This window comes from Dermacentor albipictus, chromosome 6 (assembly GCF_038994185.2).
Source record: "Dermacentor albipictus isolate Rhodes 1998 colony chromosome 6, USDA_Dalb.pri_finalv2, whole genome shotgun sequence".
Classification (NCBI taxonomy): Eukaryota; Metazoa; Arthropoda; class Arachnida; order Ixodida; family Ixodidae; genus Dermacentor; species Dermacentor albipictus.
In genome coordinates this window covers 104,232,622-104,254,533 of record NC_091826.1, presented here as the reverse complement: position 1 = coordinate 104,254,533, position 21,912 = coordinate 104,232,622, and the positions used below count along the sequence as shown (strand labels likewise).

The following is a 21,912-nucleotide window of genomic DNA, read 5'->3' as shown; positions in this document are numbered from 1 at the left end:
TGTCTGTCGAAATCTGATGCATGAATTCAGCTTTAGAAACCACAAAATGTGTCATCAATGAGGAGATGCCTGGTATGACAACCTGCCCATGGGAGTGGGCAGGCCAAAAGCAAAGTACACTTCTAACAAAGAGTGCCACACAGCAGCAGTCGTGTTCCTATTTTCAGCAAAAAGTCATCTCCTCCTGTTTACACACAGAAGAGATTCCCTGCATGAGCATGTCACTGCCTGGACAGTCATGCGGTATTGCTGGGCTCAATTAAACAGGGATGTCCTCGAGCGTGTAGTTACCCCTTGTTTAGGCGTGCGCAAATGTTAAAAACTTCGGATGCAAACCAACTATTCTAAGCTGTCAAATATTTGTTGCTTCCAAATACATGTGATAAAAAGACTTATTGGAGCATCAAAGGAAACAGGGCGATGAATGCAAGGACTACCGTATATATTCGAGTTTAGGCGATAGTCTTTTTCAAAAAATCCTATACCACACTCTAGGGTTGGCTTAGATTCAAGAATTTTAAAAAATGCCCCAGTTTCTAATTGAAAATGATAATTATGGTGCACAGCTAGTGACATCTAGAAAAGTAAATATTGCAGCTGCTACTAGCCGTGTCAATAGCCAATTGAAGTACACAAGGATCGTCGCCATTTTGACCTGTGTCGTATAGGTATGGTGTCTAAGTATCGTCGTGCGGTGTGGCGTTATTGTAATGACACCAAACAGGTGATGCCACATACGAAAAGTTGTGCTAGCCGCAGAGGTATTGTCAAACATTCAAGCCGGGCGGGACTTCAGCATCGATGAGAAAAACGTCTGTTAGAGGGGGCAACGGGAGACGACTTTTGCGGGTGCTGCAATGAGGAGATGATAGCGATAGGTAAGCATGTGATAACAGAGAGGAGCCTTCACCGAGATCGCGCTGCATTCCGACGTGTATGAACCGTGCTGAACTGTCTGCACGTGTGGGTGTGCGGACGCGAGCTTGCGCGCATATGCAAGCGTACAAGGCTAGCAGCGATGATTATGTAGAGTGAGCTCGGCATGTTCATATTAAATAAATACGGTTTTCATTTTTTGAATGCTGTCCTCAATTTTTTGTTTGGCTTACATTCGAGGTAAGTTTTTAAAATTTTTTTCTGGCTTCGGACATTCGTGGTCGGCTTAGTATCAGGGCCGGCCTAGATTCGAGTAAGTACGGCATTCTGAATGATCACATTGCAGGATAGCCGTGGTTGTTGCGGAGGAGCACCAGTTCCTGAGCAAACGCACAAGGCAGGTACCAGTTGCTCAGTAATTCCCAGCCATTCGCCAACAGTGGCAGCCTATGTACAAATTTCTTTCTATTTATTTTTTGGCCAGTCTCATCATGAAGTGTAGTATATCACACTTTTTTTCAACGATTCAAAACACCGTATACGCACATTTGGTAATACATTCTTTTTCTTTTTTTATTGTCATTGTCATGGTGCCCGAAATAACTGAAAGCAGTTGAACATTTACAAGCTGCTCAGTTGTCTGGGTGTCTAAATGTGAACGGCGTATAAGCCCCATTTCCTTTTTTACCCAAATGCACTCCGTGCAAACTTCATATTTCATGTTGCTCTAGATATGAGAACATATTCTACATTTGATTCGATATTTGGTGGTGGTTTTTCTCGAATGTTCATATTCGATTAGAAAGCTGCACTATTCAAACAACCCTATTCCTTTTTCATGCAGATGTGAAAGACACAGCACGAGTGTATCCTGCGTTTTGTATCCTTTTTTTCTTACGTGTGTACATGTTTAAGCCTGTAAAAATTCATTAATGACAAAGCCCTGCTTTCCAGTATTCTGTGTGGAAAATGAGACCCGCCATTTCAATAAACCGCAGCTTACTCCCAACATACGAGGCAAAACCCACCTCAAGTAGTTGGTGGTCAACTAGAAGGCCGTTCCGTGTAGCCGACGAGTCCTTGACGAGGGAGATGATGCGGCCATCTCGGAATGCAAATCCAACATGGCCCGTGCTTGACTTGTGCATTGTCACTGTGCGTTCAAATGGCCTGCGGAATTCGGATGAAAAAAAAAAGTGGTTAATGGGAAGTGGTTAGAACATTCCCATTGGCTGCTGGAACTCAAGCCACAAAGGGCCTGCAATTTACACCTGCTTGAAGTGCAGAAATTTGTAAACTCTTTTTTATTTATGCAAACAGGTTCACAACAAATCTTAAAGTCGCAACATCAACAGAACTCTTCACAAACCTAAGACTGACTGAAGCTCGAGTTGCATTGGAATGGTATAGTCTAATGTCTATGCAACACACAGGCTACGAGAGGTGCCACCTGGATTGCCATATTTACTCAATTCTAACGATAACATATGGATCAGAATCCAATAAAACACAAGGACTCCAATAGTGAGACACACTGTCATTGGCACTAAACATTCCTCTAGTCCAAACCAATTTACACATCGGTCAAATTGTAAGAGCTGCAGTTGCTGCGACACTGTGCCCACTCCATAAGTTAATTAGGTTGCATAATGGTCTGCGTGGCATTTTTAAAGGAGCCACGAAACACTTTTCTAAATAAGCATAGAATATCATTATCAATATCATGTCACCTAACAAATATCTTGACATAAATTTTTCAAATCCTTCAAGCACAAGCGAAGCTGGAGGTATTTATTGGACGAATCAGTGGCTTTAGTCTTTCATTTCCACTAGCGTGCTGGAAGCTACACAAGGGAGACGGCAAGGGAGCACAAGTGCGAAAGGCCCTCTGGCCTCAACCTCAAGCTTGAACACGAGACTGCCACGAGCAGCAGATGGAGCAAAAGCCATACCAACGCGTAACTGTTGTGTTTAGACCAGATGAAATAATTTTTCTGCTCTTTTTTTTGATATGACAGATGTGCATATTTTTCATTTATTTCACCCAAGTGAGCAATAATTGTATTACCGAGAATGTTCTAGTGATCACAAAATCATGAAAGGGTACAGCTGTTTGCGATGATGCTGCACAACGACATTGCGGAAGCGAGAACAAGCGATTTTTACTGCTTTTGATATGAGTTTGCAAATTCTATGCTGCCTGCAGTGCAATAATATTTGGCTCATGTTTACAGGTATGTCGTTAAAAGATCGGCAACGTTCTACTACATTCAAAAAGTGTTTCTGAGCCCCTTAAGAAACGAGCTGTCTTCCAAAGATGACATGGTCTGGGCTATTGGTAAGCATCAGGAGGCTGCGAAAAGTGACGAGTGACACCTGGGCGATGCAAAAGATGCAAAAAATTAGAATAATTTCTGGGATTTTATGCACCAGAACCACCATCTGCACACACTAGTAGAGGACTCCAGAATAATTGTGCCTACCTGGAGTTTTTTAACGCCCAAAGCATTAAACACAAGTGTTTTTGCATTATACGCATATTGGAATGCGACTGCCATGGCTGGGAATTAAGCTTGCAACTTTGCATTCAGGACGAGAATGCCACAGCCATTAACTTACCATGCGCTGGTCTAAGCAAAGCAAAATACCATAAATTGAATTATTTAAATGGCATTAAAATTATACCAGAAAGCATACACTTCTACAATGCCCCTCCATTTAGAAGGGCTTTGGAGTATGCACGAAATGTTTTGAGGATGGCCAGTGCTCAGTAAATCTGCACCTAGAAGTGTTCTTACGAACAATGCCACCAAGAACAGAAGTTAGCTCTCACTGCCTTTGAGCCTAGGCAATTCCCTGCATGATGACGGAAATCGTGCAGGCACAACCAGAAACCATTCTCTGTTTCATTTTTGCCATTATAGGTCTTTTTCCAATTATTCCATCACTTCTGCAGTATGTTGTACATTCATAATGATTTTAATGCTGTGAATGCTTTCTACATTGCTCAAATAAAAACGGCGGTCAATAATAGCACAGTAAGGTTTAACCTACTTCTAGGGCTTTTTTTTTTTGACCCGCCATGGTTGCTCAGTGGCTATGGTGTTGGGCTGCTGAGCACAAGGTCGCGGGATCGAATCCCGGCCATGGCGGCCGCATTTCAATGGAGGCGAAATACGAAAACACCCGTGTACTTAGATTTAGGTGCACGTTAAAGAACCCCAGGTGGTCTAAATTTCCGGAGTCCTCCACTACGGCGTGCCTCATAATCAGAAAGTGGTTTTGGCACGTAAAAACCCATAATTTAATTTTTTTTTCTAGGGCTTTTACTTCAGGTTTTCATTAATGCACCTTCTATGTAGGACAGCTAAGTGACTATGCTAAGAAAGTATAGTAGAACACTGGATATAATATGAAGGCTCGTTCCAGATATCCGCATGTCAAATTTCAATTTTGTTTTTGGGCATCAAAGTTCACATGTGTTTAAGCATTTTTCTTTAAGTATAGCAAATTTGAAATAAATCTGCTTTTCTTTCTTTCGTGTTTATAAATGTTTATAAATGAAAAATCTTACATTTCATGACCCTAATCAGCCTCTATATTACATTCAGGTTTGCATTCCATGCAACAGCTTGTGGTGATCAGTGGCAACTGCTTGCGCTCGGTGCAGGTTAACCAGTGAGGGATGTGGCTGCCTGCAAGGCTCACCTGTCACGGACAGCCATGACGATGCGCTCTGCGCTGGCCTTGACGATGAGTGTGTGCACCTTGTCGACCGAATAACCAGCAACAACTTCATCGTTAATGGTCAGCAGCTGATCGCCGAAGCGAAGACCTGCCAGGGCTGCTGGGCTGTTGGCTTGGACGAGCACAACAAAGATGCCCTATAATAAAAACAGGCACACCGCACTAAGTTCACGAGAAAACATGAGCGCCACACAGGCTCCTTCGACATAACAGCAAAAATGCTACCATGAACCGGGTGTGATACTTGGGTGAGTTGGTAACACATGGCAAACAGGCAAAAGCTGCATGTTTGCTTTATCTAGTGTAAAGTTTACAGTATCATTAACTCTTACGGTGCCAACCCCAAGATAACTCGAAGAGTGACTGTTGCAAAAGCCCTGCTACTCCCAAGTATATGAACAGGATAGAGGACTTATAACGCAGGTTGCCAGAGTGCGAATTTCCACACTATAAGTGGTACAGCCCTATAATCAAAACAACATTATTTAAAGGCTGTGCATGTGTAAAACATGTAGACCAAGCAGCCACACGTGTCTGGAAATTGAAGCATACGACTGGACATACACTCGTACTTTTGTTGGTTAGGTGGTTCTTCCGTTTTCCAATTGCCATCCGGCCACTGTGAAGCACTTTGCTGGGTCTGCACCAAACCACATCTTTTCACGCGATAGCGTTAAGAGTCCCATGTCGCAGAAAATTCAGCGTTGGTGTTCGACGTCCCACATCTGGCGTCCAGCATCACATCGGCAAAAAGAATTTCGAACCGCGCATGCCCAACCACACAGGCCGACCAAGCGGCGCACGGAAATTACTGAACTTAATTGAACTTTTCAAGGTAAAATATGCAGAAAAATTGTAAAGTGTGACTTGCACATAATCTACAGACACGATAGCGTTGGATTGTAATTTGAATATATGAGAAAAAAATTCTTTTACACGGAAGCTCAAACACAAACCCCTTTTAACACGGTAGCGTTTTCCAGCTGCCGTTTCAGGTCTGTCTTAGTATGAGTGGCGTGGCGACCTCAGTTCCTTGCACACCATCAAAAAAGAAGTACAAAGCTTGCCTTCATGCATAGCATTCGCCGCCAGTGTTTCCCTGCGAACATTACAGCTACATAATCAGCAGTTGGCGGGAAGCATGAGAAGCACTCATGGTTTCAGGGTTCTTTGAATGCTATCGCGCTCCACTCTTAAAGGTGAAGCTTAAGCATCCCCCAAATTTTTGCCACTGAATCCCGATTAGACAACACTGCCTTGATAAATGTTCGTACCCGTGGACAAATACATGTTTATCTGGCATGATATCATGCACACGGGCTGCATCGGTGGCAACATGTGTGAAGCAGGGTTCACGGGCAATCAGTTGGCAACCACCGCAGATGCGTATAGCAAAACATGGTACGTGCTCATACTGGTAGGAAAGGTGAAAGCTCACGTGCACCAAGTTCTGAACCGATGAATTGGAGAAACAGTGTAAACTGACTGTGTCATGGACTTAAGGTCGCATGTGTGGCATCTGCACATGTTCACGATGGGCGAACGCGAAACACAGTCGTGGCCTCAACTGATCTCTCCGTTGAAATCCGCCATAGTTTACAAAGTAAACCATGGCGCTTCGCTTACTTTGTACTGCTGTTGTGAAGATATTGTTGACATGGCATGAAAGCGTATCATTCGTCGCCGACTTCCAAATTCATTAAAATGAATTTATTTTTCATTCAAATTTGTTTTTTTTTTCGACTGGTGATAATTCAAAAATTTCTGTGGCCCCTTACCATGCAAGAAACATCGATCGGCGACTGTACTTATTTGCATAAAAGGTCGAATTTCAGTACAATGAAATTTCGATATAACAAAGCAAATTCACGATTTTACTGACTTCTTTATATAGAGGTTTAACTGTACTTTCAGACACAAACACTACTAGAAAACTGAAACAGCAACTGAAGAATTTAGAAGTGACTTGGCAGAAAGACAGGAAAATTTGCTTGAAATAACCGAAGCTGGTCACCTGGAGGCAACTGTCCCCTTTAGCAATGGTCTGATGGCATAACAAACAGAAAATAAACACCTACAATGTGCCGACAATTTGCAAGTGCAGTGATCCCTAAAATGACAATCATGGTCTGCGACAGGCCTGCTCAGAAGAAATCTTTTTGATGCTACCAAAGCAATATTATCATGTGTATGATTACAATGACAACACAACTATCTTGAATTAGAATACACCAACAATTTGTGTGGGTATGGAATTTCCTGAAACTACAACGGGTATGGAATTTCCTGAAACTACAACTGTCATGGTTTATTTTAGACGTAGTTGAAAGACACTATATTAAGCTTTTGACCCTTCATACAAGATGCCCTGTGACTTGAATGCCAAAATAATATTAAAACATAAGCAAAGACATGTTCAAAGGGGTGAAGAAATATAAACCCCTAGCTTGCTTTCAAGTAATCTACAAAGTATTTATTCAGGTAATTATGAACAGAAGCCATTCCAATACTAACTTCAATCAGCCCAGAGAACACTTCAGAAAGGGGTGTATTCAGCAATGTATTGCATCCACGACACTAGATTTGAGGTGTCTGCAGCCTCAAATCATGCAGCAGACATATCATGCAGCACTGATACCATCAGCAGTCATGGAGGCACTACGCAGTCAAGGAAGCACAGGCCCCAAGCAATATGTGCAGAGATGCTGCAGCTATTGTAATTCTCGAGAAAGGTGGAAAAATGCTAATCATGAATTCTCTGCAAATATTCTGCAGTATGACCTCAAGTGGCCGTATTTACCAAAGCTGCACTTTTTGCAGCAACCGTTACCCCACACCTCCACCAAATTAATGTTACGTGAAGCTGAAGCCAAATACTATTTACAATTTATTTACAGGTAAGCTCACGGAGGCCAAAATGGCGACGCTATATCAAGCCAGCACACACGTCGTCTTCATCTTCCTCAGTGCAGCCACACTGTGGCGGCTGTTCCGTAGCAATATTAATATGCAAAGGGTCTGCGAAGTCTGTTTAAAAGCACATGGGCTTGCTTTTTATAGTACAAAGAGTGAGATGTTCACGCCAAGAGCCATATCGGCTTAATGTCAAGTTATGCCAGTTTTGCTTAGTTAATGACATACTGCACTGCTGCTACAAGGATGTGCTTGTTGAACTTCACAGCCAAACTACAACGACAAGGGGAGAAAGCACGGCACACACAAGCAAGATAGTGAGCGGAATTCTGGAAGGTGCGTAACACCTCTCCAGACAGAGGATGAGAATGACAGCACTCATTTTCAAGATAAACAATGGGGCTTTATCAGAACCACTAGTAATATCATGCAAGAGCCTGGCCTCCAATATCGCTTTGCGATAGCCGCAGACACTACCAGTGAGATTACAAGCACAAGTTATAGACAAGCTGATAAAGAAACACTACAGAAAAGAGTGCTGAAAAACAAGGATACCAGATGAAACAGGGGATGACAAAGGTGTCGACTGTGACTGAAAGGCTTATCAGTCATATGAGACATGCTGAAGAGAAGCGCGAACAATGAGGACAGAAAAATCGCACAGGTCATCCAGTGCAATTCCTTCTCTGCCTTAATTTGCACTGCCATTAATAATCCTTAACCATCAATCGACACTAACTTGGCCCATTGTGCTAGACAGTAACAGCTAACTTTGGCCTAGATGGCAGGGAAAAGACAAATTATGAACTCGAAACAAGCATTTGCACGGGCATGTAAACATGCAAGCAGCATAAGCACGTGCAGCAGTGACTATTTGCTTATGTGGACTTGATCTCAACAGAAAGAAGTCAGCTACAGGAGAAATATCGGCGATTTCGATATGAGGCCGTGCTGATACTTCTAGCAGTTGTGACTTGTGTATATACTTGACATTCTGCCTGGTCTGGCAGAATCAGCTCAGCCATTCCCTTTCTCAGTCTCGGAGGATGAGGTGATTTCGTCCTTCAAGCATGTTTTTGGCAAGCAATCCTTCTTAACTTGTCCAGAAATGAATTGCCTACATCCTTACAGGTCGATAATGGAACAGTAAATGGATAGTTTGGCGACAATACGAACAGAAAAGGATGAACGATGGCAGGCACTACAGCCGACTTCCGTTAATTCGACCTTGACAGCGCCCACTAAAGTGATCGATTTACCAAACGGGTCGAATTAAACAAGATGCAAAAAAATATCAACACACCATTGATTCATTTGTACAGTACTAACTAGCCCCCAAATTAAACGTGCTCCCACTTCCTATGTATCCAAAGTAGAAAGTTAACATAGAAATAACTATCTGAGCTTGCAAACGAAGTACAAATCTAGTGCACACACAATTTTTTAGAAAGAAATATGGACAAAGGTCTAATATATGTTGCACAATGGCAGCCTGTTTTCTAAAGTCAGCTTTGCCTTTGAGGTTTTTTAAGACAGCTTCGGCACCCTATATCCATGTTATGCGGTAAAGCATACTAATGCCACAAAGGCGGTTTTGACTTCACATCTGATTGCCCCGTGCAGGCAATTTTCAGACAAATGTTTATCAAAAATAGACATGCGTGCATAAGAATTGGGTAAGTATCATGGCCAGACAGTGTGAGCTACTCTCGTTGCTTCAAAATACTCTTATGACAGGCCAAAAATATCCACTTCCGACGGGAGACTGATATATACATATACATATATACAGCTCAACATATACAATGTCCCTAAGCTCCGCTGACCCAGATGCTCCCACTGAAGGGGTGGCTGTTGGGGTCACCATAGGGGTCAAGTATGTATGTGCTGACTGGTCAAGTTTGAATTATCTGGTGAAGGCCAATTTTAGGAGCGAAATAATGAAAAATTGGACACAAATGGGAATCGGCTATGACCTCCAGCCGGGATCTACTTAACCGAAAAATTGAATTGACCTGTGCTGAATTAGCTGAAGCCTGCTGTATACATAAAGCATTGTACATTTCAACTAGTGGCAGCAGTACTCTATTGGATGCATAGACAAGAAACGTGAAAAAGGATCTTGCACCTATAGTATGCACTGGATACAAAACTTATCGCCCAAAGTCACATGTGATGCATCCATAAGTGAAAAATCAGATAAACTGACATTAGGTCCTTAAACAGAAATTTCTTTTCTATTGACCTCTTGCAATCTCCAGTATTTGTAGCGCTGGTTACTTAAAATATAGATGAAACAGAAGAGATGCAGTCATATTACCTGGTTGATGGCTTGCACACGCAGTCCAACTTTGCCTTTCTTGTCTTTGCAGAGGGTGACTTCACGAATCCCATGGCTAACGTGTGCCCTCTTTAGGCCAACCGAGGAACCCGAAATTGGCGCGACCATGTTTGAGAGGAAGCCGCCGGTTCCCGCAGGCTGTGGCACTGCCACTTGGTTCTGTGGAAGACATGGTGGTCACATGCACAAAAGAAAGGTGCAACTACAGAACGACACTCAAATGTGAAATGGAAGGTTAAAGAGACACCAAAGACAATTATTAAATGCTGGTATGATGTCACAGATCTTTAAGTATATTCACAAGTTTGGGACACATTTAATTAGACAAACTTTTGAAAAACTTGCTAGGTCGTGTTTTTGCTTCCTTTAGAATGCAATGTGATTTTTGCATATTGATAAACTCAAAAGCGATGCTAAAGAGACACAAAAATAAAAGACAAGTGGTGACACTGCCTTGGAGTGTCGCCAAGCCAGCACTAGCCAGCCATGATGTCAAAGTTTGACGCCATCTGCTTGTGCCTATAGTTACCCATGTAATTGGTGAAGATGGACTGCATTGCACTCTAAAGGAGTCATAGAAAAACTTGGCAAGTTTTGAGAACATTCACTGCACCAAAACAGCCCAAGTAAGTGAGAAGATTTCGAAGACCACAGCAAGAAAGAATGATAATAACCAAGCGGCAATACATTTTTTTAGTTACAATTAGCACTGTGGTTTCTCATTCTAGGCTGATTTGGCGTTTCTCTTTAGTGTCCGTTTTAAATATTCCTGATGTCCCAGATCTGAAAACATCACAAATAACTAACAATTATGGTACAACTGGCAAGGTTGAGTGGAGCCAAAGCAATACCAATATAGGTCTATCATCCAGAAGAAATGCAAATGGCTCGAATGCAGATGGACGCAGTCATGCATGGAATGAAGAGGCAAGTTTTCAGGATGGCATCATAGAAATTGTCCAAGTAGCACGCAGTGTAGCAAGGATTTAAGAATGGAAGCATATTGTTTGTTCTTAACCCAACAAGAGCTATACTGGAAAGAGGACGACGACCTGTAGTGGCCAGACGAAACAAGGTTGAGTCCAAAAAGGACTGGCTGACTGATGGAGCAAGTGAAAGCACCTTGACAAAAACAGCAGCCTCATGCAGAAACAGAATACGACTGTCACAAGATGAAGCTTGGATTTCAGTTTTCAGTTGCACTGAAAAAGCCTTCACTAGGGCAAATCAAGTTAACGAGGGGCCTTTGTGAACTAGTTTTTCCCTAAGCAGTGAAACTGATAGCTCGCTTTTATGCACCACCCAAAGCCTGCCAACCGATATGCACCATACATACGTGAGGAAACTTGTAAAAAAGAAAACTGCCACTACCAGAGTTCTTCAAGCGGAAGCATAAAATACGAAGGCAGACTTCAGAGACATCTCCCTCTCTTCGCTAGTCACCAATGTAACCATTTCTCTTTTGCGTTGCCGAGACTCGCAGCACATCTCGTTCTCCCGGTTAAGAGATTTGATTGGCTGACGAGTTATGTCTCAGAGCAACATGAGGGCTACAAGAGCTGCTGTAGTGGAGGGCTATAAATTGAGTTTGACCACCTGAGGTATACGTAACGCAGATTTAAAGCATTAGGATTTAAAGTGAAGAACACGAGCATTTTCGCATTCAACCCACATTGTGATGCAGCCAGGGCAGCCAGTTACTGAACCTGTTACCTCATGCTTGGTATCATCAAAACACTTTAGCCACAGTAGTGGGTCTCGCCCACATTACATGCCGGGTCATCCAGAGTGGCATGTCAGAATGTCACCTTAAAGGGGCCCTGAACCACCCCTCGGGCTTGGTGAAAAAACTCAGTCCACGGATAGCACATGCTGCTGTGAACATCGCGGCCAAATGTTGCATTACTGAATGGCATGCGGTGCTCACAAGCGGAGCGTGAATTCACCTTTCTCTCATCTGCTCTCTTTTCAAAAGAAGCCTTCTCCTTTCTACAGATATATTTCGCTATCTAGCAGATTCCCATATGCGGCTGCTGTTGGCCAATAGCGAACGTCAACCAAGACGGGTGTTTGGAGTAGTACACTTCTTACGGTTACTGTGTATATTTACTGACGCAGGTGAATATACAAGCTAAACTAAGGAAAAATCTGCTATTTAATTTTTATAAAGATTCCATACTTCCGGTAAAAGCAGGCTATCATCTGCTCAGGCTCGGCCGCCCATATAGGCACTAAAGATTGACCAGATTGCTTATTGATGTCGTGGCCATCGGGTTTCGCTAATTTTGATTAGTTTTGAACCCTCAACTAGCCTGGAACCACACAAAACTTAAGGTCAGACACCTTGACAGGCTTTGCTTCATACTAATCTATTGATAGCTTGCCAAGATGGGCAAGTTGGATGAGGCTACTACAGTGGAATCTCGATGATACGAATCTCACGGGGTCACGGAAAATATTCGTATTAGCCGAAATTCGTATCATCCAAACAATTTATTCTAGCTCAATTAAAGAGTGAGAGGTGAATTCACTCAGGCACACTTACGTAAAAAGCATTTATTTCTTGAAGGAAAAGTCTCCGGTGTCCTTCTGCTTCTTTTTCTTTGTCAGGTCAATTAGCAGACTTTGTTCAAATCCATAAAAACGCGTGCACGTGTCGCCGCTGATTTCATCCGCGGCCATAGCACGCCTCAGAACTTCGAGCGCATGCAGCGTTTCAGCCGCCGGTGGTGGTCCTTCGCCGTCGCCCACGTCAAAGACAAGAACGCGGCTAGAAGCACAGCAGCCACTCCGTCCGATGGCACGCGGAAAAGGAGGAAAAGCTCAAAGGCAACAAAAGTGCCACCGCTTCAATTCAAACTCTTCGCGCCCAGTCGCGGCCTCCGCGCTGTCCGGCGCCACGTCCGCGCCTCCGCACCAAAAGAGAGAGGGAGAAATCGCGTAACTGTGCGCTGTTCTCTTTCACTGCCGTCGGTGGGGCTGGCGGTCGCGTCCGTCCGTGCGCTGAGATGGTGCTAACTGTGGCCTCTTCCCCGCGCAGCGGCGCAACCTCCTCCCCTCCTTAGCAACCGGCGCGCCGGTCGGGGGCGCAGCTGCGCATATCAACTGTGACGTCACACAGTAGCGGTAGAACGAGCGCGCGGGCGTCGGCGGTGGCAGCTGCACCGCCGCTCCTTCGTCAGACGTCTCGTGGCAGTCGAGTGAGACCCGTAGCTCCGAAGCGGCCCAGTGATTGCGCGCCAAGCGGTTCTGGAAGCGGCAGCGGACGCCGGATTCCCCCAACATCAAACGCCAGAAGAACAAGAAGCGAATGCGCGTGCGACGAATGAACATGTCACCAGATGCGAAAGCAAGGGAGGCAGAACGGAAACGCCAACAGCGACTGATTAGATCGCCGGGTACTAAAGGCAGGGAAGCAGAACGCAAGCGGCAGCAGCGACAGGCGATATCGCCGAACACCAAAGCGAATGAATTGGAGCGCAGACGGCAGCAGCGTCTGGCCTTCGCCAAGCACACTTTCAAATTTCCAAAGTGTCTTCGGTAATATTCGTATCAACCGATGCGGGTCGTAAATTGATTCGTAACAACCGTTCTCTAGCACATTGGAAAGTAACGGGGCTCGACCGAGACCACAGAAAAATTCGTATCATCCGGAAATTTGTATTAGCCGTGATCGTATCATCGAGATTCCACTGTATCCGTCGGTCAAGCTTGTGCAGGACAAAGCCAGTCCACACCACACCCATCAGTGCGAGCGAGCACTCAAGCCCTGTCATGCATACAACAAATGCTGCACATTAGTACTACAGTTGCATGTAGCTGTGGTCTGCTATGTAGCATAGATACCTCGACCGGCGTGGGGTGACGCAACGAGCCCACTCGCCGAGGACAACCGAGCTTGGCGCACCGTAGGCACCAAAACCGGAAATAGCGGAGTCTATGAGAAGATCCGGAATCAAATTTGAACTATGCGCCACGGCAACATTCAGTAGGCAGAGCGTTGTGGGCACTCCCTGCTCCGCCGCAGCCTTTGCGGCGCAAGGCATCGAAGCAGCAGGAGCACCGCAAAGGAGATTATATGGGAACTTTGATTGCCAATGTCTCTGCTTCTGCTGAACACATTGAAGTACTTTGTGCGGCAAAATATTTCTCTGAAATAGTCTGTTTTAACTTCAAATGCATTTCTCGACTTTGATACAGTGATTCAGGGCCCCTTTAAATGTTTCCAAATGCACGGTTAAACACTCGCGACGAGCTGTAGGGAGCCTCTCTCTAATGTGAGCAAGTGCAAACGCATGCTTTGGAAAACTTTGAACAAGGCATGCCTGGAGCTCATCATACCAAGTAGGGAACACCATGCAAAACAACTGTGCGACATCATGCAATCTACTCAGAACAGTTGACACGGTTCCAAAGTGTGAAGCACTCGGGACACTTAGGTTCAAGAGTCCTTGCGTAGACCTGCCACTTTTTCTTTAAACCTGCCCAAGCTGCGTTTATGAATGAACAAAACTTTTTTACATTAAGATGAACAGCTCTCAACGGCCAACATATGGCATCACACATATAGTGAAAGTAAGGTACTACTTTTATGCAAAAGCTTGCATGCAATGCTGGCCATGACGGGCCACAATGTCTATGTCAGGCTACTTATGCGCTAACTAAAGGTTGATAGAACTAGCAGATTAAATGAAAATGTAATGCACTTTCACAAAATAAAACAATTCACAGCACAGCAGTAGCTGTAACAGTTGAGTAGACAAAAAGAAATAACGAAGTGGGCCTCTTCGATTTCCCACTTCTAGCTACCCGCAGGCTGCCACAGCTCACACACGGAGATGTTTCGTTTTTCCTTGGATTATTCAGCCCACCGCACTTCCGCCAGGCATTTGTCATTCTGTCTGGACAGTCTCTGGTTGTGTCAAGTGCAGACGGCATTCCACCCGACTTATCCCATCACCTCAGGCACTGTGCGTTGTGTGCACGACACTGGCATTTTGCCACCATGCATAATTGAGTGCAGTGCAATTACTATTGGCTTTTTTTTTTTGTGGCTGTTGTAGAAAGCATTAGTTTTGCTCCATCCTGCATTTACACACTTTGCACTTTTGATCGGGAGCATGGTTGGTCACTTACGTTTATCTCATTTCATATCTTGCAAGTTCTGTTTTCTGCTGCTGCCTCAACTTTTTACATTCGATTGTTGTGAAATACTCTGGTGTTATCACTCTAAACAAAATACAAAAATAAAGTTACAGCGCTTGTAAGATCGCTGTGTTGACCGCCCACTTTTGTAATGGACTTTTTACCAATTCGCTACACTGTTGAAGTTCTAAGCTAGGCTGCATAGTATATTATTCAACGAGAAAGACGCTGTATAGGACAGGGCCACAGATATACCAACGAATCTATCTCATTTACTGTGCTGTTGCCATATCGGCACCACAGTGGATAGTGCCAATGTATATAAATGCCAAGTACACAGTTTTGCTTCACTTTTTGGATGCCTTCAATGGCCTTCTTTTTCCTCTAGCCTCAAGTGCCAAGCTCCTCTGCAGATCTGTAAATATGGCATTCATTGCTGATGCAGCTGTGATCGAATGAATTGCATTCGAAAAGTATAGTAAAGAGCAACATTGTAACTTGCGAGGGAACAGCTTGGGGGTGACTGCGCGCCTTCAAGCAGACTGGTCCCTTCCACACCCAACAGATCCGGTTGCCTAGCGTTCCCAGCTCAAGACAATGCGATGCTTCTCCCTAAGCTAGCGGGCAGTCAGCGGGCTGCCAAAGTGTAGCAAATCGAAGAGCCCCAGTGTTGTCCACACATGGACAAACCTGGGAGATGGTTGCCAGAGCAGTAATTTCGGGTGGGACATCCCGAGACAGAGAGAGGCCCATGTAGTCATCTAGAGTGGGGTAAAGGGTTTCAAATTTCTCCGGATCAACTGGTGCTGATGGGTACAGTCCATAAGGAAGGGGAGCTGACGCCACTGGAGCTGCTGGGACAGACGATTCCAGGGGCTTTGTCTGCGCCTGTGCATGTGGGAGGGAATGAACAGCATGAATTTTCTGCCGAACGGAAACATCAGGCTGGGGAACAAATAAAAGGAGTCGCTGTGTTGAATAAATTGCAACTTCATTGCAATCTGTACTAAAACCTACATAACACACATTTTCTCCCTTTTCTCTCCATTTGGTCGTTTAGACTTGTTTGTACACCGATATTTTATGCTGTTACTTCCACCATACATAATTGTTAGCAGGGCTCATTGTTATGACGACACAATAGGGAACAGAAAGCAGAAGCAGGGCCCACTTTTGCACCAATTCCTGTATTATGTACTTGTGACGCTGGTCTGCTGTATAAATGTTTACTTTTTTCATAGTTTTTATCATCGATAAAAAACTTTGCACTCCATTCCAACCAAAAATGTATTGTTGCCTTTAAACCTAAAGTACAAATTCCACCTGCTTGTGCTCTACACAGACTGCAATATATGTACTAAACAGAAAAAAAAATTAAGTCGCAAGAGAAGCATTTTGGCCTCTGCAACTACAGGAAGGTTAGTTCAGAAATTTACCAAGCAACATCTTATGATTTAAAAGATGGTTTGCTGCTTTTGACTGCACACAGTTGCAAGGGCAAAAAAAATATTAAGAGAAACAGAAAGTAAATGAAGCTGCAAAAACAAACCATCTGTGCAGAAAGCTCATCTATAAAACCTACTGAAACAATAATCATAGTCCCTGGAAGTGTGCTTTGTCGCAGACTTGGAAACCCAGCTGCTAAGCTGGCAGACACTTGCAACTTTTTCTTTTTAGCCCCTTGTCAACGATATAACAATGCACCAACACGAGTAACATTTTCATGATGTATACACTTCGTAATATAAAGGAGCCGGACATGTATATTTACCGTTTTTCACAGGCAACAATGCGGAACGAAGTGTGTAACAGAATTTACCAAGCTACAGGTTTTGGTCGATCTAAACATGTTTGACCCAATTTTATTTTATTTGTCCCGAGGCATGTGATGGTGTGCATGCACTGGTCATGTAAATATTATAGCAGTGGCTTATGGAAGTGCCCTAGCCAGCACACAGTTTGGCAGACAAAATTGCTTATTTATGCTGCGTTCATTGCAGCCTCACTCGGTAACTATCTACAACGCTTGGTACCAATGTAACCTAGCTACTAACCACGGCGAGCACAATTTCGCAGTGAATGAAATAGAGCACTTACCTGGATCATGTGATCCACTTTCATATCCTCCAGAGTCGGGTACAGGCTCGACATCTTGCCTGCAGCGGGGGAAAAGAAGCACTGCCAGCTGAGAACTCGGGCAAAAGAAAAACCTATGCCAAGCCGCATGCGCACACTGCGCTGTATAGCTGTTATCTGCAGATACGCCAGAGTGTGGATTTCCGAACGACGATTGTTCGATAACGGGCAGCACTCTTATCAGCTCGAGTCATAGGAAAGTTGCATGAGTAATTCCACCAATAGGATTAGAAAAGTACCACAACGAGGAGCATAAAATTTGCGGCAGAAAGTTAGAAACCAAGGCCACAAGTAGTAGTGCCGCTTGTTTTGTGAAGTGCTCTGCCACCATGAACTATTTCTGTCCTAAGCGTATACACTGTAATGTACACGAGACAGCGACGATGTAAATCATAAAAACGACCCTTAATCGAGCTTAGACGAGTTAACGGGACATATCTCCGGCCCGCACTCACGTCAGCTTTAAACGACGTACCACATTACTCTCAATTATAAGCACTGAGGCGCAGGAATTGCCTAAGTCTGACCCTGTCAACGCGGTTACCTCGCTCTATGTCAGTCCTGCGCTTCAAAGAACAGTTAAAACAATTGCAACGGCACAGGGGCGAAGATGCTTCGTCGGCTGCGTTGACTTCACGGAGCTTGGCGGCTGGCAAGCTTTTCCGTCGTCGCCAGGATCCTGAACAAACTTCAAATGCGATACGCGCACACCTACCTCAATGTATTGACAACTGCCGATGCAAGAACCACACACACCCGTTACGTTTTTCCGGTCGCAAGTGACTCAGACAGGTGACGAGAAGGCGAGGGCAGTTGTCGGAGGGCACGAGTGACGAGAGCCGAGAGTGACGAGGCGAAGCTTATCACGCACAACGTCGCATCTGATCAACAGCACACCAGCACACCATAGCGACTGACGTCAGGGCGAGGAGCGCGCCAGGTTATCTACTGTGATCTACGCTGTACACACACACAACATGCACACACGATTAGCGAATGTAAAAGACGGCCAAATTAAAAAATAAAAATAAAACAGCCGTATGAGTTTAGCGGCACCTTTAAAATGTTTAACAATTGCGGGCCAAGTATGAAAAGGCAAAGAAAAGATTTTGAAATAAACGATAAGAAACTGAAACCGAAACTTGTTGAACGAGACACGCCAAATCGCATTGTTTGGCGGATATGAAATTTCACTTCTTTGATCAAAATTGTTACCAGCGCTTAGAACGCTTGTCGTATATGACGGACCACTCATCAAGGGTAATGTCTCCAGATTCACGTGGCGATTTCCAAGGTTACGGATCCGTTTTGTCGACTTCCCTTAGCTAGAGGCTGTTCCCCTTGGAGACCTGCTGCGTATGCGGGTACGGTCCAGCACGAAATTCACTCCCTCACTCGGATTTTCCAGGGCCGACAGGAGCGCACCGGACAGCGCAAGTATTCTAGTACACTGTAGCGCAAAAGCCGCACTGCTCGACGGAGCCACCGTCCCTATCCCGGGGTGAACCCATTCCAGGGACTCGATCTCCTTACAGAGCAAGCTCTTCCCGAGGCTCCCATCGGAGTCTCCGAGCTGGTTTGCGCTGCCGCACTGGGTCCCGAAGGACCGATCTCCGTAGCCGGGTTCAAGACTGTTAACCCGATTCCCTTTCGGTTGCAGCGGGGCGACTGTTGGGCACACCATTTATGGTCTGTTCGATTCGCCTACACTTTTGGAGCGCAACTTAGGCGCCCGTTCCTGCGGCGTGCGTCCGCGTCCCTCGTAACGGAGCGAACGAGCACAGCAAAGGATGACTGAACGCGTAGCGTTGCGGGGGATGAAAGACGGCGCGAGGAGGAAAGCAGAGGAGGAAAGTATGGCGGAAGCGTGAGAAAAAAAGCGTGGTGCTGTGCAAGACGGGCTCTGCGGCGACGATGGCTACGAGTAGCGCGAATCTGTTCACCGACAACACAAACTATAAGTCAGACGGCGAGCGCGTAGGGCTGGTAATATAGACAATTACTGAATTGATGAAATGTATCTCGCAAAACAATTTATCCTAATCAGTGTCCACCTTTCAGTTAATCAGCCCAATTGATTAGATCTGTTCAATTAATTGTTTTCGAGAGTTTGTCAGGAGTGGCTCGAAAATTTTGAAATCATGCTGCAATGCCAGTGCACAAGCAGTGATCATATGTAGCTGTGGCAGAACGAATGCCGACTGTTTTACCGAGTGATGCCAACCCGAGCGCCTTTCAAGGCCTACTACAGCAGCCCAGTTGGTGATCATCGAGCCACTCCCAGTAAACTAAAGATGTGGTACAGCATGCACACCGGTTCCGAGCATGTATTTATCATGGCTATGGAGTTCATGTCAATTCCAGCAAATCTATAGCGTCCGAGCGTCTGTTCTTGCATGCTGGTTGTGTGGTCATTCAAAAAGGTGTCTGTTCCACCTTTGCTTGACATTTCTTCGTTCTGTAGGAATCGAGCATGTGGTTTAATATCGTAAACCATCAATTTTCTTTTCCCTGGTACGTATTGCAATTTATTGTATATTGCAGTTAGACTTCACCTTGCACTATTGCTATTTTCCTTGTTTAACTGCACTGTGCATGGACTCACTAGTACCATGCATTATTTCTGTACTAGGTGCCATTTTATAGCAACTAGTGTTAATCTTTTCAAAAGCTACCAGTGCTAACTATATTTAGTCTTAATCCATTTAAATATTATACTTTAGCCAATGTTCATACACTTGTGTTTCAAACTTAGTTTCACCTGTCAAAAATTAAAAAAAGGTCCTACAAAAGTGGATAACTGTGTTTCAACCTTTTTAGAAGTGCCGAGGAAAAATTTCATTTAATTGATGAAAGACCTGCATCAAAAAGTAATTAATTGGTGAAAGGCTGATATGATGAATAATAATCATTAATCAAAAAAAAATTATTTCATCATCACTACGAGCACGTCCACCGATATTATATGTGGAAACAAGGCGCTGCATGAGTGGAGGTCTGTCTGTGGCAGCAGCTGTAAATTGTGTGCACACGCCACCCACGCACTGCCTCTCACAGTCTCCCGATTAGTGAGGCAGTCGCGCCACACTTCGCTCCGTTTGCAACGTGCCGCACAACACAGTTTGTCCGTGCCAGCCAATTAGATTGCAAAATGAAGATATAGAGCTGTGCTCAAATTTCACATTTAGGAGTACTGTAATTGTTGGTAACCAAAATTAAAGCTGCCGCGGCCAGCTGGGAACTGAACCCACAATCTCGCCCTCACCAACAGAAAGCTACCCACCGAGCCACAATGATGGGCCAGCATAAACGTTCGCTTGTGGTTAAGCCATGGATCTTTGAGGCGTGTTCCAATCGTAAGAATTTAAGAAATATTAGCTCAACTTGTAGGCAAGAGTAGACCATGGCTGGCGTTCTGCAGGCAGAGGAAATAAAGGCAACCAGTGCATAGCTACTTCCTGCTTCCATAGTGGCATGCACTCATAATCGCGGCTCAAAGCAGAAAAGGAACCAGTAAAATCAGTTGAACCTGTGTCGCTCGTGGAGTGCTTGCTTACCATCAGTCACGTGCTGCGTATGTTCTGCCAAAACTGGCGAAAGAGCTGTGTAGTGGTGTAGCTACAAAAATGGCAATTCTTTATGCTACTGAGATTCCAATTCAATTAGCACCATCAAGGTCTTGAGAGTCGGTTGCATCTGAACTTCCACCTTGTGGAGGCACGTCCAGTTCAGCGGAAGGATTCCATAAGGAACACATGCTGCTGCAGCCTTTGGATTACCCACTGCAACTGCCAAAATTCAACCCCTTGCTCGCACATAAATTGAGGCCATTGCACCAAACCTTTCCGCAATATGTCGCACTACACTTTTGTTTAGTAACTCCCACTGAACGAGATATAAGAGTTTAACTTCGCGCTTGCAGTCCTTTCCTGTTCAACTTACCTGCACAGTTGCAACTTATGGACCACATTGGTCAGCGATTCTTTTATTTAGTGAGGTGAAAATAGATCTTGAGTTATGCTTTGCTGGTAACACCAAGCACTCTTTTTTTTACTACAAGAAAAAAAGAAACAGTATAGCTGGTATACATCCTCGACATGGCTGCATGAACATGTATTGAAGAGGACACACACTTAATTCTAAATAGTAAGTGCGTGGTGTAAGTATCCCCGAGGCCCAAATGATGAGGTTGTCAATGAGACGTGGAAGCAGAGCATCAAGTTGGTCCTCCAGATGTCTGCATATAAGCTACACACAAGACATTTTCAAACTCGTATGCTACATAGGCCATTGGGGAAACACGGGGAAGGCAGGAGATGGAAATTCAAGACGATGAGCAAAACGAGAACAAGGTGCTCATAAGCCATTGGGGCAATGCAAGCTGCATCTTGAAGAGAAAGTTTGTACATGCAGTAACTGCGGTAGGACGAAGCATGTATTGGTTGACAAAATGGCTAGGCAAATGCACCGAGATTTGTTCCCTTTTACAACAAGCTGCATTCTGCTGTTACCTGCATTCAAAATTGACTCTCTGTAGCTAGCCACAAAACAAACTTACTTTTACCTGGATTCCCAGACTTGCCACTGAACTTCAACTGGGCTAACTTTCACTTCCAGAACTGCTAGTGGAAACAGGGCACTGGCAACAGCTGTCATCGTCCAAGTACACAAGTCAAATACTGATATGCCTATTATCCACGTCACATTGAACATGGATTCAAGCAACCACATGCCAGCCAGCAAAGTTTCCAGGT

At 44.5% G+C, this 21,912-nt stretch overlaps 1 protein-coding gene across 3 annotated transcripts in view; it reads right to left on the bottom strand.

Moving 5' to 3' along the window:
- The window catches only part of LOC139061321 (syntenin-1-like), a 29,031-nt gene extending 10,960 nt beyond the window's left edge, over positions 1-18,071 (bottom strand). Inside the window, exons 1-6 of one of the 3 annotated variants that reach the window (XM_070541179.1) lie at positions 17,874-18,071; positions 17,120-17,178; positions 15,713-15,910; positions 9,857-10,036; positions 4,585-4,760; positions 1,905-2,046 (exon numbers count right to left, since the gene is read on the bottom strand). In XM_070541179.1, the coding sequence (XP_070397280.1) occupies positions 1,905-2,046; positions 4,585-4,760; positions 9,857-10,036; positions 15,713-15,910; positions 17,120-17,173 (750 nt within the window). In that variant the 5' untranslated portion in view covers positions 17,174-17,178; positions 17,874-18,071. The other 2 variants (XM_070541181.1, XM_070541180.1) reach the window with 2 other exon arrangements.
- Positions 18,072-21,912: the final 3,841 nt, after the last annotated feature.